The following is a 24721-nucleotide window of genomic DNA, read 5'->3' on the forward strand; positions in this document are numbered from 1 at the left end:
AAAAGAAATGGCCAGCAAAAGTGCCAAAAAAGGCCATAGAGAGCCTGCTATGGAGGCTAAGCCAAGACTACCTTAATAGATATTTCATCAGAACTGTATCTGCTGTAAATCTTGAAGTTTTCGAGCTCGGTTTATTGTTACAATAACCTCTGCACTGTGAATATGAGTTTCCAATGTTTTACAAATACAGTGTATAATTGTTTAAATCATGGGCATAAAGCACCACAAAAAATCCCTTTATGTGGACTTGATAAACAGATAACAGGTTTCCTTCTTGTGAAGGAGTTTTCTATAAATTCACAGCAACAAGATTGGTTAAATGTTGTAAGGTATAAAATATGTCAAGAGCACTCTGTATCATGATTGTTATTTTATAAGGTGTTCCCAGGGTATGCTTTGATGTGATTGGTTGGTTGATATTTTATAGAATGGAAGTGTGGCCTGGCTATATTACTGCCATCCAGGCCTATGATGGCGGTCTGATGCTAAATACGGACATTAGTCACAAGGTACTGAGGACTGAGACAGTGCTCGATATGATGTAAGTTTTCATTTCTATATTTCATTTGAGCTTTATAATTCATGAAACATCTTCCTCTATAAATTCTACTTCTGAGTCCTGACACTGTTTTCAATATTCATATCTTGGTTTAGATCTAGATGTTGGGCATGTTCCTTCCATTCAACATTGAAGAAGTTATAGCATATTAGGCAGGTACTTAACTTGGAGAATGTAATCTTTTTTCCTACCAGTATAACATGTATGTTCACTCACAATATTTGACATGCTAGCAGAGTAGTAGGCAATAGTAAGCCTCAAAGGACTATGAATTAGTACCCATTCTAAAAAATGTATGTATTGTTTGTTTTTACACTTTTAATGGTTTGACTCTAGTAGATGAATGGGGAAAATGGTTTATCTTTTAACAGGTTTCCCAATGAATCATATACTGTGAATGCATTTAAGTTTGCAGGGATTAATTTCGCGTTGGCAGGAAAATGGAGTGGCCATCGCAAAAACTGCGAACATAAAACCACCGCGAACATTTCTGCATTTACAGTCCTAGTAGTACTAGATTTGATTAAGATAATGCCCGACTTCTGTCCACAGGCAGAGCATTTACCAGAGTTCGTCAGGTCGCGGGTTCCAGGAGGCGTGTACCAAGCAGCTGGTGGGGGAGGTGGTCCTGACACGCTACAATAACAAGACCTACCGCATTGATGACATCTCCTGGGACGAGAACCCAAGAAGCTGTTTCACCTTCCATACTGGGGAACAGGTCTCCTTCGTTGACTACTACAAGTAAGAATGGTGTACTGAAAAATGGCTAGAACATTGCCAAACCACTACCTAACTTGCTGAAGGCTGAAAAATTAGATAGGAAACCCACAAACTATGTAACATTTCAGACTAGGGAGTAGATATTGCTCAGTAAGCTTTACAAAAAGGAATGGTACACTGTAAAACTAGTTTGATACATTGATCATAAGTTGGACATAACATAATACAACATGACATAAATAAAATGAACTGCGGGTTGGATCACCCCTTGGCCATCGGGCGATCTGTCCCATAGTCAGGCTGGTACCTTGGGTGATATGGAGTGCACCATTTTCTATATGTAAAGACTCTCATTATTTTTTCTTGAATTTCCTTTTCTTCCACCTGTTTCCACTTTCATGCCTTTTGTAAATAATCGTATTATTATTATTATCCCCTTTTTCCGTAGGAAATCGTATAACATAAACATAATGGATGACTGTCAGCCACTGATCATCAGTCGTCCCAAGAAGAGAGCAAAAGATGCAGACGTAAGTAACTCCTGAATTATGTCATCAGATAGATATGTCAGTGGCTTTTTTTTTGCAACGTTTGGTTGATCTGGTTTGTCTTCAACATTTGCATTATTTTGACGTCTTCCTTGATCTGTACCTATATACTGAATTAAGTAGTTAGTTTTCTGAACAGTAAATCAACTTTGTTTTTGTTTTTTCCAGCGTGATGAAGTGTTGTGCCTGATCCCAGAGCTGTGCTGCATGACGGGACTAACAGACAACATGAGGCAGGATTTCAGAGTAATGAAGGTACAACAATTAGAGAGTATCCAGAACAAGTCAGGGGGAATGAAGTCAGCTACTCAAATGAAGTTTGCAATGTTCTTTGTAGTGCATCATTGTTAGATGTGTACAGAAAGCCTTTGTATCATCATGGGGTAATCCCGCTGATTTGCCCTATGGATCTTTGTGGAAATACGTAGTCAATGGGTTGTCCCCAGCTCTGATATGCTGTTAGGAATGCACTTGTTATATTAGATGAGGATGTATGAGGGAGCTTGCAACATCAACCTCAGGCATCATATGTAATTACCCAACACACCTAGTATCAGTGACCTGATATGCTTGACTTAATTCACTAGCATCATGTGTTACCTCAGGACGACTGTTTTACCCTCTACTTTGTTCCCACAGGACATTGCTGTCCATACCCGTGTCACGCCCATGCAGCGAGACCTTGCGATGCGGAAGTTCATTAAGAATGTGGATTCCAACCCCAAAGCCAAGGCAGCGATGGCCAAGTGGGGCCTCTATCTGGACCATGATCTCCTACGGGTGAGTCTGCCTTCTGAATCATTCCAACAGCAGGGCTCGAAATTCATTTTTGGGATTAGGTGCACTGGTGCACCCAGCTTAAAAAATTGGGTGCGGCAAAATTTTTTGGGGTGCACCACTTAAGTTTTAAGTAGAATGTCCGAAAAACCTAATAACAAAACATAGTTACATGCTATCAAATTCTTAAACAAGTACCATGACAGACATTTTTATTATCTTTGTAACCCTTAGATGTCAAGAATATGATGTATACTTGTACACTTTGATATCTTTACATACATAAACCCACAGAAAATAATTGGGTGCACAGCTCCAATTTTGGGTGCACCTGGGTGTACATGCACCCAGTATTTCGAGCCCTGCAACAGTCTATAGAGCATATTAGAGGCTTCTACCTTAATTCCCAGTCTCATATTTAGAAGGTGGCCTGGAATCCACCCTATTCTAGCTCCAGCTTGCTTTTCTGATTACATATGTGGAATATGACTTTCTACTGTGACTTTTCAAATTTTTAGTTGGCTTGTGCAGGCGACTTTTAAAGACCAGTAGGCAACCTCGTAGACTAACTCCCTACCATGGTCTGGAGAAGATTGGTAGGCTTTGGTCGGCTGTGTGTGACGGAGACGTAATGCCAAAAAAAGTCCTCCTCTCAGTAGTTTCTGATGTCCATATTGTCCAAGAATGATTTGCTATTAAGATGACTGTTCTTTTGTTTATCCAGACGGAGGCTCGCCAGCTACCTCTAGAGAAGATCATCCTGAAGAACCGCAGTTTCCAGTCTAATGTGGAGGCAGACTTTGGTCGTGAGGTGACCAGGGAACCTGTGCTGGTGCCTGTAAGTATGGAAAAGCTTCTGGTAGCTATAAGGTTTTATGAGGGTTCACATAGTTTCAGGGAGTGAATATGCATGTAGTTTTTTTCCCCCAGCCCTCTGTTAACATCATGTCCATTTGCTAAATTTTTTATTTCAAAATAATGGAGAACCAAGGAAACAAATTGGTGTGTCCTTAGGTTGTGGTTCTGAAAACCTTATTTTCCTCTTGTGTCTCACATATTGTTGTGCTCTTTCTTCAGGTTGACCTGCAGTGTTGGATGGTGCTGTTCTGTGCGAGGGACGAGCACAAAGCAAACGACTACATCACCATGATGAAGAAGGTGTGCCCCTCCCTGGGGATCAGGGTGAACACCCCGGCGCTGTTTCGCCTGGAGAACGACAGGACAGAAACTTACCTGCGAATCATCCGGGACAACCTCAAGCCACAGGTCTGTGGTCTTCACCTGGTCTAGCCTGATTGTTAGCAACCATGCATTTAGACAGCATTGTACAGATGAAAATGGCTGGCGTGTTATGCCATAGGTTCTACCAGTTTTACATTGCAGATAAATATACAGAGCTGTCAGCTCCCATTGCTGATTTGCTCTGGACTTTCAGTTTGGAAGAGGGGGGCAAAACCCTCTCCAAAAACCATTACTTTATCCATCTGGAACACCTGCATGCAACCTGAAAGCTTTAAAAAGTGTAAACTTTCTACAGTATCTGGATTCCTTTTTAGCCCTTTGGATACCCCTGATAGATCAGCTTGGAGAGTGCCTGACCATTTTACACAATTTACTATGAACTTTGTTGTACAGGTGCAGATGGTAGTGTGTATATTCCCCACACCTCGAGATGACAGGTACAGTGCTATCAAGAAGCTGTGCTGCGTGGACTCCCCTGTACCTTCTCAGGTATGCAAGCATCCTTAATTGTTTAGCTACATATTTCTTCACGATAAACTATGCCTGGCTATTGGATTTCAACTCCAATCTTGAAGTTGTTTCAGTGCTGTTTGTGTCATTTGTAGCATTTTTAACTTGGTTTTCCCAAATAAGAAAATACTTTTTTTTTCCAACGATGTGATGTGGATATTATACGTTTACAATATACATGTAACTGTTAGTCTTTGATTTCATGTCCAAGCAGTTTTTAGTAACACTCAATTTTGCTGGTGCATTGAGTGAACCCTGGTATGTTTTAGAAGTATCCAAGGGATCTTATCAAAGGTATGTTCCCCTCCCTAGGTTATCAATGCCAAGACTATCGGTTCCCAGCAGAAGCTGCGGAGTGTGACCCAGAAGATAGCGCTACAGATCAACGCCAAGCTGGGTGGGGAGCTCTGGGCACTGGAGATCCCACTGGTCAGGCTTTCCCTTTGCTTTTGATCTCTAAAATATTGTTTAGTCATCTCTATCTGTTTCTTTATGCACTAATGGGTAATGGGAGGTGCTGGTTTAAAACCTTAGTCTACAAGGGGGAGGTAAGTGTCAACAATTAACAGATGTAGCTTTCTTTCAAGTTAAGTAGTTTAGAATACCTAAACTGGTTGAAGACAATACCTACTGTGAGAACCTAAGTTTGGTGGGATACAAAAGTGGACCCAGTCAGCCTGTTTGAGTGAAACTGTTCTGACCATGGAGGCCATATGTGCCAACATTCCATAGAGGCTTTTAGTATTTGTCGTCATGGCTGACCCTACATTGTACTTTTCATTTGTATGAACTAACTTATTTTTACTCTCATCTGTATTCTCTTTCTACTCCAACTCAAATAGTGTGCAAGGCTCAGAGATACCCAACACTTTATTAATGTTTATGTAAATGTGTATCTGAACTTTGTCTTACAGAAAAACATCATGGTGGTCGGTATTGACGTCTATCATGAAATCAAGAAGGGTGTGAGATCTGTGGCAGGCTTTGTGGCAAGCACTAACCGGTAAGTCTTAGCCAGGTTGTTAGGTCACGGGACATCTTATTCAATCATTCCTGCAGTCCTATTTCATTTACACTGCTGCTAGATGTTCTTGCTATGTTGATTTTGTCTCCCATACCCGCTAAACTTCCTTAAGGCATAACACATGCAGGGCTTGAAATACTTTTTTCCACATACCTGCACTGGTAACATTGAAAATTACCTGCACCAGACAAATTTCCCCTACACCACTGGCTGAATTTAGAAAGTATCATACCAAAATTGTTAAGGAACCATTGCAATTTTTTCCCTAATACTTAATTGGTGGTAGCAGTCAATGCAGCTAATAATAATCCATGTACACCCACATGATAGGAAATTTATGTATAAAACCTAGTACATGGACCAGTGCTGGTTAGGTGCAGGTAGACACCAAAAACACATGCACAGCTCCAGTTTTACCTGCGCTATCCTACATATGCAGATGGTATTTCTAGCCCAGACGCTACTAAAGTGTAGGAGCCCAACCCTGTCACAAAGTGTTTGTTCATGATGTTACCCTGTCTGTAGGGAGCTGACCCGGTGGTACTCACGCACGTGCTTCCAGATGCCAGGACAGGAGTTGATGGATGGACTCAAGTTGTGCCTGACGTCTGCGCTGAAGAAGTACCATGAGGTCAACCATGCCTTGCCTGAGCGCATCTTCATCTTCAGGGATGGTGTTGGGGATGGGCAGCTCAATACAGTTGCTGGTATGTGTTTTTTTGTATAAATCAAGCCCCTTTCACACATAGCCAACCATGGCCTCCCAACCTCCTCCAGACATAGTTGGGGGGTTGTCAGAAGGAGAGATTGCCTACTAGTCCTTGAAAGTTGGAAAAGTCATATTCTGTTTGAATGACATCAGAGAAGTGAACTAGAGCTAGAATAAGGCTACTCCAGTCTGCTACCAATCCTGCACCAAGCTTGGTGGGGGATTTGTCAGTTGTGGGAAGGTCCGTAATGTTGCTAGGGCTAAAGGCTGTGGGCCATGTGGTCAAAGTACTCATTGTTTGAAAACAGCAGAGTGTTTACTTCCTTCTGCATTATAGGATGGGAATGTTAAGTCAAATGTCACTAGAAAAAGTCAGTTGTTAAGCAGAATTTTGTGGAAAGTTTGTAGTGGAGTTGGATATATGAGAATTCTTGTGCACAACCAAAATTGGACTTACTTACTGACGTTTCGATGTCTGTCAGACATCTTCCTCAAAGCTTCTAAATGGAGTTCTGCTTCTCGCCGCTATATGTAGCCTATGTAGGTGGCGGCGAGAAAACTCCAGTTAGAAGCTCTGAGGAAGATGTCTGACAGACATCGAAACGTCAGCAAGTAAGTTCAATTTTGGTTGTGCACAAGAATTCTCATATATCCTATGTTCTACCAACCTGATGAAATTATTTTCGGAAGTAGTGGAGTTGATGATTATTTTCCCCACCAGGTTATGAAGTTGAACAGCTGCGGGAGTGTGCCAGCTACTTTGGTGGTGAAAGCTACCAGCCAAGGCTGGCTGTGGTGATCGTGCAGAAGAGGATCAACACACGCATATTTGCGGAATACGTGAGTAGTGTAATCTGTCTTCAGGCCTTAAAATTCTGGGTGCATATGCACTTTTTTACACCCAAAATTCAAGCTGTGCTCCTAGATATTTGTAGGGTTATGTACATGAATGTACCACTGTGTTCATAAGTGTGTTCCTAATCTTAAGATTTCAGGAAAATAAGAAAACCTTTGTTGTATTTCTTGTTTGAAATTTTGAACTGAGAATTTGGGTTGTTAGTCTTTCGTCATGCACCCAATTTCTTTTTCTGTGCACTTGAATTTGTAGACTAGATGCACTAGTGCACCTTTTCCCCAAACAAATCTTTAACCCTTTCTTGTACCTACTGAAAAATTCAATTCCTGGAAAGTATTACTGTGCAGGTAAGTATCTTGAGTCCTGGCTTCTTTTAGATCTTAATGCCAAACTAGAAAATGTTCACATGATAAGATAAATCTAATTGGATCTTCTCATGGTTCCAAATTAGAATCGAGGCCAGCTTGACAACCCTCGGCCGGGGACGATCCTGGATCACACTGTCACCCGTCGGGAGTGGTACGACTTCTTCCTGGTGAGCCAGCATGTGCGGCAGGGCACGGTCAGCCCCACACACTACATCGTGGTGGCCGACGACACAGGACTCAAGCCCGACCACATGCAGAGGTGAGAGCTTGTTTCTGAAGCAAGGTCGCACTGTAGTTTCCAGCACAAAAAAAAAACAAATTATAGACTCGCTGTCCAGTTATTTTTTAAGATTGTGAAATCCGCCACTTCTGTGATGTCTTGTTATGCAGATAGAAGAGCATGAGAGCAGTGGACCGTAAGTTGCACAGAGTTTTTGTGATGCTCCCCTTCTCTGTTAATGGATTGTACAGTTACATGTCATCTACTACTACTAGTAGGCTCATTCTGTTGATGCTTAAGAAGAGTGACACATGTCATTGGAAACACCCTGAAGTAATCTCCCTATCTTCTTGTTTGCTCCCCAGGCTGTCGTACAAGTTGACCCACTTGTACTACAACTGGCCCGGCACGGTGCGAGTCCCTGCCCCGTGTCAGTATGCTCACAAGCTGGCCTACCTGGTGGGACAGAGCATCCACAAGGATCCCAGTCTGGACCTGGCAGACAGGCTCTTCTTCCTGTAGGGCCGCCACAGGCATTACGGAACGCTCGGAGTTCAAGAAGGATGCTTACTGCGTCTACCTCTCGCAGACGACTAGAAGGACAGCTGCTGTGTCTAACACATTGACAAGATGCATGCTTACTACTTCTACAGAGTTTACACCTGTATTTGAGTGACTTGTATCTCTGATTGATTTATGTTTGAATCTGCACTGATCCGTGAGTATTCATCATTTTCACAGACACTCAGGGACAGAAATCACTGATTACCAAAAGGCCGCTGTTGTCATATTAAAGTTTCGTAAGTTTTTAATTCTTTTTAAAATTCTTGAACGATTGTCATCTATTTGCATTCCTTGTGCTTAAATGAATCTATCGGACTACTTTGAATACTTTCATGCAATATTCCATTATGGACATGGCGAGAGCAAGGAGCATCAGGTAGCCATATATGCAGTCAGTGCTCACAACTTGTAGTTTATTGTTTGTTGGATATGCGTAAATGTCAAAAGAAGAATGATGCAAGATATCAAACATACAATACCATTCCATACCAAGTGACTAGTGTTCCTGAGAATCAAGATGACAGCTTATTACCAACATTTTTTATAGTGTAAACAATACAATGTAAAGTATTTAAGGATTTCGTTGTTGATAGCCAGTTGGCTTTTTCTTTGTTATTGTTCTTTCGGGTTATGTGGATGTTAAAAACACAAAATCATGACAACAGGAACCATGACAAATTAGCAGTAACCTTGATATATCAAGGTACATTTGTAGCTATTCCATCATATGAACACAACTTGCCTTGGAGACAACCTAAATGTAGTTTTGATATTATAGAATGCAAGGATTTGACTACAAAGAGAGTAGCCAAAAAAGTTCTCAATTGTTATGATACTGGGACATTGATTGCTTGCTCAGGAGATAGTTTTGTTGTTAACGTTATTTTATCTTTGTTGTGAAGCTTGTTTTTTACTTCTGAACTCTTTGATTTTTAAACGTTTTCAATATTTTACTATAGTGAAAGTAAGGACTACATCAGGGTTATTGGATAAGAGTATAAGGTTTATCTATTACCAGCTGGTTGTACTGGAAGTTTATATACTGCTTTTGAACCTTTGTTATGTTGTACCGTGATGGCAGTATGGCTTGTGTTACAGGTCCTGTGTTTGAGGAGAGCCACATCCTAAGCATGTTTAAAAACCCAGCATACTTATCAAAAAGAATAGGGATCCTTCCCGATGTCAGTGGATCAAAACTATTTAGGTCTAAATGGGGTAGGGAATTTTCCAAGCAGCCATTGTAACCCCTACTTCTCCCATTAGGTCAGTTAGTCATCACTGTCATTAGGTCAAGCTTGTCTTAATCATAATGTTTCTGACAAGGAGAACCTTGAAGTGGCCTTGTTATGTAGTGAATAGGGGTGGGTACCGGTACAGAAAATTCAGGTCCAGAGAATCAGGTCCGGACCTGAACCTGATTCATTATATGAAAACTTGTGAATAGATGATACTCAAAACAATGGTCCATTTTGCTACAAAGAAATCTGTTTGTGTAGTATTCCACTCCTACTGGCATTTTAAAAATCCTACAAGGCTAACTACCTCTCTACGATTGGCTGTAAAAGTTGGTAAAATGACTCTGCTTCGCTCTTGTTATTTGCCTAGACCGGTAACCCTGAAAATGTGTGAGTGCCTGACCATATAATCAGTTTATTTTCCAATCGGTCCAACGTCCGGTCCACCAAATTTTTTCATGTCTGTTTTTTATGGACTGGTCCAATGAGAAAAAACGGTTTTGTACCGGTTACCCAGCCCTAGTAGTGACCACTTAGTATTTCAGCGCTTAGATGTGGTCTTTTGCTATTGCACCGAGCATTCTTGACTTGGATATGAAAAGGCTTATTGTTAAAAGTTATAAACAGATTCTGATGATTTTTGGTTTGCATGTAGTTCTTGGCCAGGGAAGAATTGGGCGAGTTTGCAAATGAAACAATAGTGGCAACACAATGAAAATGCTGGGGCCTGTATGCTAGTCTGTGCTATGCTGTTGGAAACATAGTAAGATTTAGTCAAGTGAATAAAGTATGTATCTGTATCTATATAGCCATTATAACCTCCCTTAGTCATAACACGCCAACTTTGCAAAGAGTTTGTTCCCTGTAGAAAATCATTTGCCTGCACAGGGTGCATATTACCCTTGCTGTGCCTTCTCTGGCCACCCTATTTTTGCAGAAGGCTAGCTGGCGTCGTTATAAACAGCAGTTGCATGTACATGTAGTATGATTTTTTAAGGCCACAATAATTTGATTTTATGGATGACATCCTATGGAGACCCTCAAAAACCAATGGTTAACTGCCTTGAGGTGCAAAACACACCAGTAAGCACAAGTAATACCTGACTGAAAGGTCTGATCCACTCGCATCAGGAGAGGCCCATTTTCTTAATCATGTTGATAAGTGTGCTGGTGTCCTTAACTTGAAGAGCCTCTTCATTCTACTTTCATTCTTACAATCATATTTTCATAAACAGCCTTTGCCATTATGGTTGCCATTAAGGCAAATAAAGAATCATTTGTACCCCACAATGTTTCAAGTGTCCCATGTCAATGTAATTCTTAATAAAGAAACACAACTAGGATCATCTTAACTTGGGGTTTATTAAGATCATGATATAACATGAACAAAGAGATTATCCACCACTTCTGCCTCTACCTGGATAAAATATTGCAGCATTTGTATTTTTTGTAGGAGTGGCCAACACAAATCAATGGTGTGCAGGCAATATGCTGAGGCTATGTTTTTGTACGGAGTGACAGAAGATACCCAGGTAGTACTGAAACCTGTATGAAATACACAGAAATCCTGTGATCTCTGTTTAAATATTTCTGATGAGTCATCGGGTATATCCATTTTTCATCAAACAAGATTCTTGCGATGAACAAAAGTACCCAAAACATTTTCCTTGTCATTGACTAGTCCTTTGAGTAAGGCACTCCTATGTATATGTGTTAGGACTATGCACTGGACTAAAATGGAATGTTATGTGTAACAAGGTTTGGTACAGTGAAATTCATGACTTTCAACTGTAGGACTTTTCATGAACAAGATATTGTTCACCAAAACCAACTAAAATGGTTTTGAATATGATTTTACATGATCAAATGCATTTAACCAATAGTTCAACTTTTTATGACATGTTTCCAGAGTTCCAGACGATGTACAGTTCTGTCTGCAGTAATCAACATAGCTGAAATTTTCCCCTTTGTTCAATTCATATGTTCCATCTAAATTTACATCTGCTGGAAACAAAGATATCAATATTTTTGGGACCCTACTAACTGGCCAATTTTTAGTATTTTTCAACAACCAAAGCAGTGTATTAGAGATTAACTTAGTAACAAGACTGTGCAGTGAAACACATACATTGTACCTACATTATATTTCTAAAACGTCGCAATGAATGACTGTTGTTAAAACACTCAATCATTTTGGATGAAGAGCAACAATATAGTTAATATATATCAGTGTTCAGGGACAATAAAAAAGTAAGCTTAGTTAACTTACAGGACATATATACAGAAGGATAAGACAGATGTGAAATCAGCACAGCACTTATATGATATACTGTAGCACATTTGGCAGTGAACAATCTTGAACATGTAGGCAGCAGCAGCACTGCAACTGGTGGTGTGCTTGTAGCCGAAACTCTTCCGACCTAAAAATAGATTCTTTGCCTTGCTATATACAGTAAGAGGCCATCAGAAATTGTTGGGAAAGAGGAAAAACAGTAACATAAGAGAATACATTTGTACATTGTAACATCACATTCAAAATTCTTTTTTTAAGTAAGTTTTTTTAACAGATTTTGAAGTCTACACATCCATCACCAAAACAAGACCTTATGGTATCATGAATAACAATAACCGGAGACCAAAAAACGTGAAGCGCCTTTGTAGTTTGTTTTTAGCATAAACTGCTGCTTTTACACTCTGACTTTCGACACTACCAAACTAATGTAACACTGACGTATTACAGGGAAATTCAACTGTATGCCTAGTTACCAGCAACTAGGGTATCCAATTTAGTAATAATCTCTTGTCTAAGTCTACAACATCTCTGCAGTGGACCACATGGAAGAATTCTGTGTCCATTTTTACTATTGCATGCAACAGTAAACAAAACGTTAGCTCCTCATCTGATAATTACAAACTACACTCGTCACCAGGAAAAGTGCAAATTAAAATCATGCCTCACTACTGGATCAAACTTTTTTCTGTGATGGGTGGATATATTCTGGAATCCTCTTTCATTAGGAATTGGCTGCTGTAACAGTTGCTGCGTGTGTTAGAATCATTGCGATGAAAGGCCGAATTCTTTCAATCAATGAAGGAATTAAGTCCTTCATTGCATGTTTTGCAAGACAGTTTGCGTAGCAAGTACTTGATGTATCTTCACAATATGTCCTTTAGGACTGACATCTACCATTTCTTTGAAACACAATCTTGTATTCATGGCTAAACCTTCTACTGTACTGCTACGTCATGTACTATAGAATTTGGTAAACCTGCCCTTTCAAAAATGCTTCTTGTTTCTGTCTACCTACGGAATCTATTACCAATTCCTGAGATTAAAGTTTACTTTGATATCCCAGGGCTTCACTACCTAAGGCATACCTCCACACTCTCATGGGGGTTAATATTACCAACTATCTGTATGGCCACTGTTGTATCCTCTCTTCCCTGTCTTCTGAAAATATATTCCATTATACATCTCTAGGTAGCCTTATTATTAATATCGTTACAAGTTTAATGTACAACTAACCATATTTCTGGTTAATAACATCTATATTACCTATCTAGAAGCCAATATGTATACACCATGTTCCTCACAAGGTACCTTTTTCGGCTCTCAAAACAATAAACATAACATTTTCACAACAAACCATAACCATCCCTGAGCCTTTAAATTGGCAGATATGGTTTCTTTTTTACAGGAAATCACAAACTTGTGCAACCTAAGGTTTCCAATAAAGAATGCTGTTGATGTGGTATTCTGTATTGCAACTGTCCAGTTAATGGATCCAAAAAATTGTCCCCACAAAATGTTACTTTGATTCAAAGTCACACCAGTTACTTTGTATGCGGCTAAACCTCCTTCCAATGCCGATACCTTACGTTTGTAAGAACTCAAGAATATACAGACTGGCTCCAAATTCCTCCCTCCCCTCACCTATCTTATCGTTTTTTCTCTGGATACTTCTCCCTGTCCCTTTGTGTCAGCTTCTCTATAAGTTCATGGAGAGGAGCTAGTTCTCTCCTCTCTATCAGGTTGAATTCTTGCACAAAGAAGACAAAGTGTTTGAAGGAGGTGTTGAGGTGTGCCTCCTCCCCGAGCTGTACCACCTCCTGAAAGTGCTGGTGGTAGATGTGCGCGTAGACGCGGAAAAGTCGCTTCAGGATGGTCTTGGCTATGGAGGCAAAATTCTTTGGGAAAGGCACACCTGTAAAAGACAGAAAAAAACAATAATAGAGTTTGAAATGACCTAGGACAGCCTGCATGATTTTGAAAGCTATATATAGCCAAATGAACCAGCCAATGTAAACCCCAGGGATGTAGACATTCAACAAAAACCTCAGATGTCAAATACATGTGTAATATGTAATCCATTATTAGAATCCTTTGGGAAAAACAGCCAAATAGATGAATGATTTGACAGTGGAGTAAGTCATCCATAGAGGAGTCACAAATCACTATTACAGCAATATGCTGATTGTCTGCATAAAGGTAGTCACAGATGCATTAACTATACTATACTATCAAAGCATTATGTTCAAGAACACAGCTCATAACAGAACACTTTCATACATTTATCTAGAGAAAAACAAAGTCCTTCATACCAATTTTGGACGGAAACAATGTTTCATCATCTAGCTGATCCTGTACCCAAGTCATGAGGTAGTCAATGTACTTGGGTGCTGAGCACTTTATTGGCTTCTTGATGGTCGTACCATCAGCCCAGTGGTACTCATACCTAGGGAGGAAAATGCTCATGTTTAATTCTTACTTCTGCATCGCAGTGAGTGAGTGAGAGATTGTTGGACAAACCTAAGAAATAACTGAACTAAATATTTTTTTGAAAATGCCATATAGGTCATATCACTCTGCAAGCCTCAGTTCAACAGCTACTCCACTCAGACAGTAATGTATGGTATGTTGGAGTAATGTTTTCACAACACTGAATGTCAAAACTTAAGATAATTACCACATGTTGTTGCTTTGCTTAGAGGCACACAGGAAGGGAACTATGTTGTGTTTTGAGCTATTTCTGGCTGGATGACCAGTTATTATCGAGCAATGCTGATTTTTATATGAAAAAAATTTACACATTTTACGATCACACAAATGGAAGACAAGTTTACTTTCTGCAATTAGAGAGAGAGAATTAGGACATGGCTGCTGAGTAATTTTCACTCAACAAGTCATTACACCACAACACAAATGAGGACTAAAACAAATGAAGGTAATCACAGACACAGTGAAAATGCTTGAGCTCAGAAATCGTCTTCCTTTTCAACACTTAATTTGACATCATTGTGATTGGATCTGACGATTACCTGGTAATTAACCTCAAGTGCTGCATGGCTCTTACTAAAAGCTCATCCAATCATCACTACATGTTCACTTTGCACTGGTACAATCTGAGTGCACAAAACCACCCACACTGATAGACCCATAATCTCAGCTTGCAAATACTGTACCATGAATAAAGGCTAACTTGAAATATTGTGAACAGAAACACATGGTGCCAGTTCCAATACCTGGCACACTTAATCTCTGACACTCACACTTTGTTGATATATTGTAATAGCCTGTCGATAATGCATTAAAAACCCTTGCCGGAAGGAAACATTAGTCTAGCTTTAATTTCACAGATGGAGGCTTGACGCATGCACCATCTGCTAGATGAAATTGCAGTGTGGGGTTTCCTGCTGTACAAAAATATCTGTCTTTCTTTTGAATATCCTCCTAAAATGTTTTCTTTACAACATAAAGGCTTCAAAATCACAGCAGATGTATGGTTTCTAAACATAAGAAGTTTAGGGCTACATTTTGCATTTCCCACTCTAATATGCCATTTTTTACCCCAGCTGAGTTAATTGGGAGTAGGACTCCATGGCTCTCCAAGCAGATGTTTGGATGGAAGACAGTAACATTTTATAACTGCTGTGCTTCTCTCGCAGCAACCCTCAAGTTAAGGGTTGGACAGCTGTCAGAGATGCCCAGCAGTCTGAAAACATTACAGGCTTCTACCCCAACATCTGCTTGGAGATCAGAGGGGGACATCTACTTGTTATTGGAATTGTCTACCATTTTCTCACATCCCACCACTGACAGAGGAAGGAGTCAACACCCTTGACGGAAACAGTAACTTGCACAGGAAGCAGGAGTTCCTCTGCCAACGGTACTTACTTGGGCCCAGCTGACATGACCGGACATCTCTCCTCCGTGCAGTACTCTGTGATGGTGCCATACAGCATGTTGATCTGGTTGAAAAAATCAACCGCTGTGTGGGGAAAAAACAAGTACTGAGACTTGCTGTCCTGACAAAAGTTTCATCTCACTTTTAACCACATCAACTCAAAATTGAGGTGTCAAAAAATATTATTGTAGAGTGGAACTTGTTTTCAAATGCAGTAGATGCATCTTCAACACATAACTTTAAACAATGAATGAAGTTCATGTGTTATACTTATAGGTCATACAGTAATACAAGTTAGAACCAACTGCTACCAAACCATATGCCTGCAAAGCTGGTATGCTATACATGTATACAGACACAAATACACATTACCTGTACTCCTTTGGTGAATTGGTATAAGCTACCGTATGTGTGCATAGGCTATGGCAGAAATCCATTGCATACATGCACTACATCAAGCCTGCATACCCCCTAGTCCATACCATATGAAGACAGACAACACATACTATTGACAGCGACCCATTCGTTGAGGTCCTCTCCTTCAGGTAGAACGACAGCCAGTCTGAGGTTCCCGCTGCCGAGCGTTGCTTCGGCGTGTTTCATGAGGTCATACTGATGTGTTCCTTCTGGGATGTGCTTCTTCGGCTTGAAGGTCTTACTGGACCGACTTCCGCTGAAAGGAGATACAATGTCCTAGAAGTTAGAACGAGAACTCATTTGTGTTGGAACTAGTACCACAATAATTTTTCTTTTTAAAGTTTTTTATTTGATGCCGCAAAAGAAAAATTAACATCTTATGAAGGCTGATGTAAACAGCCAAATTTTGGTAGTGACTTTTTCTTTTAGTTTGTCACATTCAAATTTTCAGTAAGCAACAATACCTTTTAAGTTTCCTGGCGAAATTCCTGCTCAAGTCTACAGCAATATACTGACTTTAGCATATTATTACAGGAAAGGGTTGTACAGTATGCGGGTGTAGATACAAACGATTTTCCAAACTTTTCACAAACCAGACTGAAAGCAGACTGTCTATGTAATCAAAGTTATTTTTATTGCACAGTCAGGTTATTTTGTATGCATGATTCATTGTGCTAACCATTTAGATAAAGGCCAACTTGTTCTCACAACTACTGACTTAAAAAACATTATCACCTGCACCATATAATTAGTTGAAAGACTGCAACTTAATACCTGCTATTTCTTCTATCTCATAGCTGGCTTTTTAAGCATTTAACACTGCAAAAATTTGAAAATGTAGTAATTAAAATAGCCCTTGAGACAACACAATTACAAAAAGTACAATATGTTGTAAATAAACCTTTTGAATGTTGGTTCTAATTTTATCTAAGAATGAAAATCTTATGGCACCAAAATAACCTTTTCCCTGCTGCTTGCCTTAAGTTACAACCAATACAAAAACAGTCACCTTAGCAGGGAGAAGGTAAAATACACAAGTCCTGACCAGGTGAGCTATTCTATTGTTTTATGGCTCCATAATGAGTCCACTGGCATTTGTTATCCTCTTAAATGGCCAATACAGAATGGTATTTATGACATATGCCTCTGTCACCATGGACCTTTACTTAAAGCCAACAAACCACAAGCCAAGATCTGCATGTATACACTAAACCTAACTTGATATATGAGTTTTACTCACAGCACAACAATAAACTTTACAGCCAGCACTGAACGCGTGAACTCAACTTTACTCAGCACGTTGTCAAATATTTGTGCTGCTGTTCATTAAATTACCTCCGCTTTGTGGTTGCCTATAAATAGCCCAATGTTCACATTTGAACCACAGTCACTAGGTACTAACTTGGTAGTCCTGTTTGTACAGTACTGTGTTTCACCATTCTAGCAACACATCTACATCCTAGTTTTACATGTAGCTTAAGATTTTTCCTGGCCTAGGTATACAAAGAAAGCATGATTATGCATTGTGTAAATAGCCAGTGTTATTCTCCCTCTGATGTCACGTGCAAGTCGATCCAGACATCATCCCCCACAATAACAAACACAATCAAGGGAGATCACACGACATGACATCACAGTCAAAAAATGTTTGCGTGGGATTTAACTACTAGGTCACCTTCTCAACACCCGAACAATAGAGGCTTGTAGTCACAGAAAGAAGCAAATTTCAAGGGAAGCCCAAACTGTTGATGTCTTTCTCATGGTTGTAACAACAGTGGATGAGTAAGATGTTGTGTGAGACTTCAAAGGAAGTACGCCTTGGGACTCCACCCACATTCCACATTCTTCACCAGGTGACCTCATTCAAACAACTTCATTCTACTGTTCTTCATTCTGTGAAGGATACCTGGGGACAAGCCTTGATTATCTGATATGAACACTGACAGAACAGAGTAACAGCAGGGTGTGCATCGGTTAGTTACAGGCCTTTCCATCTTAATAAATGTGATCAAAGTGGTCCTTTCCACACGACAGATGTGCCTGTATTCCTACTGCCTATTAGCATTAAGGGCACCACTCCGAGCATGCGATGTCAATATAGCTCTGGCAGTAATAACACAGGACACAGTTACAGGCTGCTAGTGCTCTCACCATTGTACACACATCCTAACTGTTTTATCCATATGTCCATACTTTTGGACTAGATCCTTCACAACAGAGAGCAGGGATCTCTGCCTGGAACCCGTGTTACTCACGTACTGTATATGTTTATATCTTATATTGTACACTTGTGCTTAGCCACGTCATGTTGATAGGGCTAATATATAACATACAAGCAAAAGAAGCCTGCAAAAGTCCCTGCGGCTAAATTGTCTTCTGAGTCCAAAATACAAAGTTAACCTTTTCTTGGCTAAACTTACTATGCATCAAACAAAACTTGTGAAAGCGAGGAGTCCTTAGATTTTGATACTTCCATCTACATCAGTTCAGGTGGAAAAATCTGGTAGAAAAATACTTTTCTTTTCAGGTTAGAGAAAAATACAGGAAATAAGTGTCTTAAACCAAACATTTGGATGAAAACGAAGGATGTGCAGTAGACATGACTATGCTGACTGATGTGTCACACGACTTGCAAAGTAAACAAACTCCAACAAGAAAACTAGAACGACTGTTGGTGGTAATTTTGAATTTTGCATATCAATGTTACCAAACACATGAAAAATGGAGGTCTATGACATCAGAGATCACCGGATCAGGTGCGATAAGGGATAAATACGGAGTTAAGTGTGTTTGTATACACGATTGTACAAACTTTACAGACAACACTGCTCCAACGGAGTAACATAGTATGAAGCGATCGGGATGTAAACAAACTTCTAAATACCTTCACCAAAATAAACAGTGACCTGCATTTCTACCCAAATCATACAAACTTAGATAAGATCAAAGCACTCGATATTTAGCCTCGACAAACTATGGACTAATTAATTGGCCAAAGCCGCAGCGACTAATTGGATTTGCCTTGGTTTTACAAACATCACCGGGGGTCGGTTGAGGACAAGGGGAACTTGGATATGATACTTACAAAAGGAAGCTCATCTTGACGAAATTCGCCTTGCCGAAAGCGATGATTGCAAATTCCCACGATGTATATCCTTGAGAAGGCCCCTATATTGAAGAAGATGTGTAACGATAACGGATGGCGGTGATATTTAGACGATAATCCAGTTAGGTTGTCAGCTGTTGCGGTTCCGCTCTTTCCAAAATGTCTGACTGAACGGACTTCTCGCACAGTCTCGGATACACAAGAAATCTCGCGTGAATTGGATCTCCGTACTGTCGTCGACTACACTAAAGAATAGGGGTGTACTTTGTGTGTGTTTTTTTCCCTCATACTATTTTCAATGTCTTTATCTTAAAATTGCACAAAATAACTTTTACTATAATACAACATACATAACATTAATGTAATCAGAGTATTTTGTATAGAGCAGCTAATTTTGTGTATTTTTGCTACAATTCATAAAGGTAGAACCCCTTAAAATGTTTGACCTTGGAAAGTGCCTTCAAAATGGAGGAGAGATATAAACGAAGCTGAGGTCTAGGTAAATATAGTGGTGTAGTTCATCTCCTCAAACAATATTTGGGACTACCTGGACTGGTAAGCGTGTTTCATATATGTTCAAGGAGTATTACATCTCTGCCTTGCCCTAATGCATGATTTCTCAACATGGCTAGACGTGATAAGCTTCTGTCATTTGTTGTGTTTCAACTTTTTTTAGGACCAAAGTTGTAAAACAAGGAGGTTTATATTTCTCATATAACATCCTCGTTCAAAAATATAACATTGTTTGGTTGGTCTTCCTAGCCAGTAAAGGTTGGTATTATTCCTACAGGCGTAGACGTCACGTGGCAGCTTGTGTCCATTATGGAATTTCCTGGGCATTTTACTACTAAGAAGGGGGTTGTTTATACCAACCTCCTTGTTTATACCCGACTTACATATCCAGGTCCAGATGAGAGAAGATGTTTCAGAGGGAATCAACAAACAGATGTACATGGCTTTCTCCCAGTGCTTTGGGAGTACGCACAGGTTGGACGTGCTCTCCTAGAAACACCTCCAGCAACTCCCAAGCCACTTTCACTTCACTTTATTTTCACTTCGAGTAGACTAGAGAGAGAGGGTTGGGGTTTTGTGCGCGTTAAAATTTGCGCGTTAAAACTTGCGCGTTAAAAACATGCGCATTAAAATATGCAAATTAGCTGATTCCCTGGGGATTTGAAAACTTTTTTGCAGTTTTAAACTTAAAAGCTTGAAGAAGATAACACAAAATGAAATTAAGTATCATCTTGTTGCATTCTAGAGTACAAATATCCCTTTCCAGGAGTTTTAAAGTGATTTTTAAACATTAACTTTTAACGCGCAACAAAGGTTGATATTTGCATGTGAAACAATCTGCTTGAGAAAAGATGAAATGAAGCTTGTAGAATGGAAAAAAGCCTCAAGCAGTTATATCTTATGATATAAAGCCTTACACTAGTAATTTTTCCATGTATTTGTGTCTTATTCAAGTGATTTTGAAATCTTCTGGATATGTAAATTAGCCTATTCCCAAGGGACCTAAAAATTAGGGGCTTTTCAAACCAAAAATTCAGGTAACAGATGTAAAATCATATAATGGGGTCATATTTTTCTGCCTAAGAAATTCTAAATGCACAACTTAATTTTTTAACGCGCAGATTTTTAACGCGCGCGCAGATTTTTAACGCGCAGAAAACCCGTTCCCGAGAGAGACAATTGACTCGATGTGTTGCCAGCACCAAGAGACCATGTCTAGAGAAACAATAGATGTCAAACAAGGACAACAACAATGATTGTCATGAAACCTTTGAAGCTTCTTTTTTGCTTCCACTTTCAGGTCGGAATGGTGAATATCTTTGCTTTAACCAAATATTTTCAAATATGAGTTTAGATTTTTACAGGTCTTACTTTGACCAAGTAAGTAGAATATAGGAACAAGGAGGAGACTTAGACCATTATAAAGGACACCCACGAGTCTAATATGTTTTGAGTTAAAGGTGAAGGCGCTTGAGACTGTGAACTGTCAATATTTTTTGTCTCGGCTATGCCAGACTCCATCACTTGATTTGCATTGCAAAGTATGTTGGACATGTTCTGTTTATCTTACCCTTATTCCTGGTTTCTACATCATAAGAGCAGCTGTTAGACAACAGCATCATTGCAGAATTTAAAATGTTTCTGCTTAAACTTCTTCTGACATGTCTTATTAGGTGACAACAGGTCATCATGCCCAAAGAGAAGAAGAAAGAAAAGAAGAAGAAGCACAGGGACAAGGCTGTGGTGGAGGTCCGCAAACATGTGACAACTTTCTATGAACAAGCCCCTCCAGGTGAGATGTCTGGCCAAGAACATACTGATATTGCCTCTTTATAATGTTCTTAGTTATGATATGGCAGTTTTTTCAAAAGTCATTCTTACACATTTGATGGTAAAATAGACTTAATGTGGTGGTACATAGTGCAAAACCACTCCAAAAGCCTATGGCTATAGTGAACTGTGAATAGTACATTTACTTCTACACGTTATGCTGCGATATAGAGTTTGGATACACAGGTGCACCCAAAGTAAACAATGGAGTGCACAGCTCCAGTTTTGAGTGCACAAGAGTGCACAGGCGCCCAGTATTTCAAGCCCTGGATTTTGTTACATGGCTATAGGCTGCAGGGAGAAGGTGAAAAGTGGTTGGCACATTATCAGGACATTTCAGCACCTTGCCTGTTTGGCACATGGTTAGGGTTTGAATTAAGGTTAGGGTTGAATTATACACAGTGTTAGTGTTACTGTTTAGGGATTGAGATAAGGGTTGGAATTATGGTACTGAAGTAAGAGATAGGCATCCACTTGATGGTGAAATGTCTGTAAAGTGCCCAGGGCTTGGTGCTGAATTTTCCTGATAGATTGAAATAAGGCCCCAATAAAAATCATCGAATCAGTTTGCACTCTTGGAGTACTGTGTAGTTGAAACTTGAAAAGAAAAAACATTGCAGAAAATGCACAAATGCAGGATGTTTGTCATTGTCCAGGACTTATCAAAGAAAATGAGGAAAAGCCTGAGGACTGCATCCCAGACTTACCCCAGAACCAGAGTGCCCGAGACTTCTTGGCCCACGCTCCCACCAAGGGACTTTGGATGCCACTGGGGAAAGAGGTGAAGGTCATGAAGTGCTGGAGATGTAAGAACTATGGACACAGGTTGGTATTACATTTGGTAGACTGCACGTTAGTCTTGATTTATGTACATTTGTATTTGGTTTTCTTGAACTTTTGTACTCCTTTGATTTGACTTTTTTTCCATTTGTTCCTTTTTTACTTTTTACTGGCATACCTTTCACTTGTACTTGCATGAGTAACATATGTAAGGCTGACAGTACATTTGAATGAATAATTTGTAGAAGTTGAAAGTTATCTTTCAGTGTTCAGGGCCCATGTGCTCTCTTTCAATCAACATAGTTCTTCATGTGACCCTCCATATAGCTTTATAAATGAACTTTTGACTATAGAGTAAGGCTGTGGGGAAACTGTATTTCGCAAAATCTGTCCGAGTTAAAAGATTTCCTGGGGAGAATACCCTGCTGTGGCCATGACTTTTTGGAACTTTGTTTATGTTTTTTGCATATACAAAATGTAATTTTGATGAGATTGTAGAGAGTGAGTATGTGTATAGCATGCTTGTTCAGAGAACTTGTGTGTTTGGTCTAAATATGACATGGTTGTGTTGACAGGACGGGAGATCGTGAATGTCCCCTCTTCATCAGTGGGAACACCCAGATCGAACAGTTCAGAGTCTTACATGAGGACCCCATGTATGGCTACATCAAGGTACTACACTCTACGCTTCTTGCTGTGGGAATGCTTTTTTTGTTTTGTTGCTTTACATGACATCTAGTTGTTCATGATTACATTAGTCTGTTGATCAAAAACCATTTCTGATAACCAACTGTCTTTTAGGAAACAAAAGAAAAGGAAAAAGAAGACAGGATACAGCAGCTGAAGGCTCTCCTAGACTCATCATCCTCAGATTCAGATAGCTCCGAAGATTCATCAAAACACAGGAGGAAGAAGAAAAAACACAAGAAGAAGCACAAGAAACATTCAAAGAAATCTAGAGTTGACACAAGTGATGAGTCAAGCAGTGATAGTGAATCTCCAGGGAAAAAGAAAAAGAAGAAACGTAAGCACAGCACAAGTACAAAGGACTACTCAAGTGAAGAGGATCGCAGAAAGAGAAGGAAAAGCCAGAAGGAAGACAGCAGACACGAGAGAAGGTATTCTAGGAAGGATTCATCAGACAGTAGGGATAGGGTAGAGATGGAAGCAGAAGGTAGGCATCATGAACATAGTAAACACAAGAGGAGAGACTAATAACTTTACGTAAAAGGCAGGTACAGGGACAATAGATGACTCCTTTGCTACTTTGGTAAGAAGTTTGAAAAGCATTCATTAAGCCTCTACACCAACTGGGCACGTTTACATTTAACAAAGTTTTACCAAGCATAGCTGGTGGGCTGGCTACTAGAGACTTGTTTCCATCGGTTGACAATTGTTGAAGAGGCTTCAAGATTTTGGGCACATTCTTTCTACCTGAGAAATCTAGTAAATGACAATTGCCATATCTCTATTGATGGTAAGGTATAAGATACTGTTATTATAGAGCATTTCTTGCATACAGAATAGCTCTGTTATTATACACAGTATACTTATTTCAAAAAAATGAAATTGCATGAGATAAAGGATGATATATCTGGTTGGAGTTGTTTCACCGAATAATGTAGAATGTACGGAAAGTGATGAATGCACAGTACCGTAATGATAATGGATTCTGGAAAGTGAAGGTTGTTCATGTGTTAAAGGCTTTTTCTTTAACCTTCAAGAAAAGGCATCAGGAACAACATGCTTAAATGAATCAAGATGGAAATCATCATGATCGTCATTAGTGGTTGTCTGTGGCAAAAGTACATGTACATGTACATACATTAATTGATTTCTCACATTACCACAATATTCCTAGAGAATGTGCATTTGTCTTCTCATTGTGGTTTTCTGCGCATTATCACTGTGAAATCCTATGCAAGCACATTAAATGTACAATGGTCATTTGTTTACCCTTATTGCCTACCATGTTGCACATGCCTGCCTCCTAGCTGGTAAAGGAGGTATTACAATCTCAAGCACCATTTTGCTGTGGGATCATCCTGGAGTTGTGGCATGTAACTCTCCCCTCCCATTAATCACCTCCATTTCTTATTTGGCATATTTTCATTATAAAAGCCCACATCTTTACTACTCCCAAGTTTTGAGTCTTTTTCTAGCTTCCAGCAAGTTCCAGGCACCTCAAATGTTCCATTTCACATCCCCCATGTTCACGTTGAAGATTTCCACTCTTACTCTGCATAATCAACACTACCAGTAAGTTTGTCCATGGGTAAGCCCTCATCAGGGAGAGGGTCCTGTTTTGAGGAGGTTCTCATCCAAGTGTTTATACCTAACCAAAGTTTCTGTTACCCTCCGTCACCTTCCTCAGGGGGATGCTAACTTGTTCTGCTTCACACCACAGCAAAGTCTTACTGATGCAGTTTGAAGAATGCGGTCCCAAACATGACCCAACCCCCTCATGAAAGTTCATGACTGAAGTGGATTTTCTGATCTGAACAGCCAACCTAATCAACTGGATGAATCTGTTACCCTCTCTGTCTATCATCCTG

The 24721-nt window shown here is 39.8% G+C and overlaps 3 protein-coding genes across 4 annotated transcripts in view; 2 read left to right on the forward strand and 1 right to left on the reverse strand.

The window, feature by feature from the left end:
• Window positions 1-10622, forward strand: part of LOC118412073 (piwi-like protein 1) — an 18267-nt gene extending 7645 nt beyond the window's left edge. Inside the window, exons 10-23 of the mRNA XM_035814696.1 lie at window positions 428-541; window positions 1112-1303; window positions 1731-1812; window positions 1999-2085; window positions 2470-2610; window positions 3332-3445; window positions 3685-3873; window positions 4243-4338; window positions 4672-4788; window positions 5274-5362; window positions 5909-6090; window positions 6814-6932; window positions 7400-7575; window positions 7902-10622. Coding sequence (XP_035670589.1) covers window positions 428-541; window positions 1112-1303; window positions 1731-1812; window positions 1999-2085; window positions 2470-2610; window positions 3332-3445; window positions 3685-3873; window positions 4243-4338; window positions 4672-4788; window positions 5274-5362; window positions 5909-6090; window positions 6814-6932; window positions 7400-7575; window positions 7902-8058 — 1855 coding nt within the window. The 3' untranslated portion in view covers window positions 8059-10622. The remainder of the gene's footprint in view (window positions 1-427; window positions 542-1111; window positions 1304-1730; window positions 1813-1998; window positions 2086-2469; window positions 2611-3331; window positions 3446-3684; window positions 3874-4242; window positions 4339-4671; window positions 4789-5273; window positions 5363-5908; window positions 6091-6813; window positions 6933-7399; window positions 7576-7901) is intronic.
• A 56-nt stretch (window positions 10623-10678) lies between these two features.
• Window positions 10679-19234, reverse strand: LOC118412077 (MOB kinase activator 1B). Its single transcript, XM_035814703.1, has 5 exons — window positions 19023-19234; window positions 16027-16193; window positions 15511-15604; window positions 13938-14071; window positions 10679-13540 (listed from the first exon to the last, which is right to left on the reverse strand). Exons 1-5 carry the CDS (start codon window positions 19034-19036, stop codon window positions 13275-13277), a joined length of 675 nt encoding a protein of 224 aa, XP_035670596.1. The 5' UTR covers window positions 19037-19234; the 3' UTR covers window positions 10679-13274.
• Window positions 19235-19372: 138 nt separating this feature from the next.
• Window positions 19373-23739, forward strand: LOC118412075 (retinitis pigmentosa 9 protein homolog). 2 transcript variants are annotated; one of them, XM_035814702.1, is made up of 5 exons: window positions 19373-19542; window positions 21230-21348; window positions 22043-22211; window positions 22742-22838; window positions 22968-23739. In XM_035814702.1, the coding sequence occupies exons 2-5, from the start codon at window positions 21246-21248 to the stop codon at window positions 23379-23381; spliced, it is 783 nt and encodes a 260-aa protein (XP_035670595.1). In that variant the 5' UTR covers window positions 19373-19542; window positions 21230-21245; the 3' UTR covers window positions 23382-23739. The 2 variants fall into 2 exon arrangements, with proteins under 2 accessions (XP_035670595.1, XP_035670594.1); XM_035814701.1 differs by having other exon boundaries at window positions 19448-19598; window positions 22968-23738.
• The last annotated feature ends 982 nt before the right edge of the window (window positions 23740-24721 follow it).

The sequence above is a fragment of the Branchiostoma floridae genome, chromosome 3 (assembly GCF_000003815.2).
Source record: "Branchiostoma floridae strain S238N-H82 chromosome 3, Bfl_VNyyK, whole genome shotgun sequence".
Classification (NCBI taxonomy): Eukaryota; Metazoa; Chordata; class Leptocardii; order Amphioxiformes; family Branchiostomatidae; genus Branchiostoma; species Branchiostoma floridae.

What these genes read in the sequence shown, in the direction of transcription:
- LOC118412075 (XM_035814702.1), top strand. Translation starts at nt 21,246, where the DNA reads ATGCCCAAAGAGAAGAAGAAAGAAAAGAAGAAGAAGCACAGGGACAAG. An exon ending in TGTAAGAACTATGGACACAG is followed by an intron (nt 22,212 to 22,741) that starts GTTGGTATTACA and finishes TTGTGTTGACAG; the next exon opens with GACGGGAGATCGTGAATGTC. An exon ending in CCATGTATGGCTACATCAAG is followed by an intron (nt 22,839 to 22,967) that starts GTACTACACTCT and finishes ACTGTCTTTTAG; the next exon opens with GAAACAAAAGAAAAGGAAAA.
- LOC118412077 (XM_035814703.1), bottom strand. An exon ending in CGAATGGGTCGCTGTCAATA is followed by an intron (nt 15,605 to 16,026) that starts GTATGTGTTGTC and finishes TTCCCCACACAG; the next exon opens with CGGTTGATTTTTTCAACCAG. An exon ending in ATTGTTTCCGTCCAAAATTG is followed by an intron (nt 13,541 to 13,937) that starts GTATGAAGGACT and finishes TGTCTTTTACAG; the next exon opens with GTGTGCCTTTCCCAAAGAAT.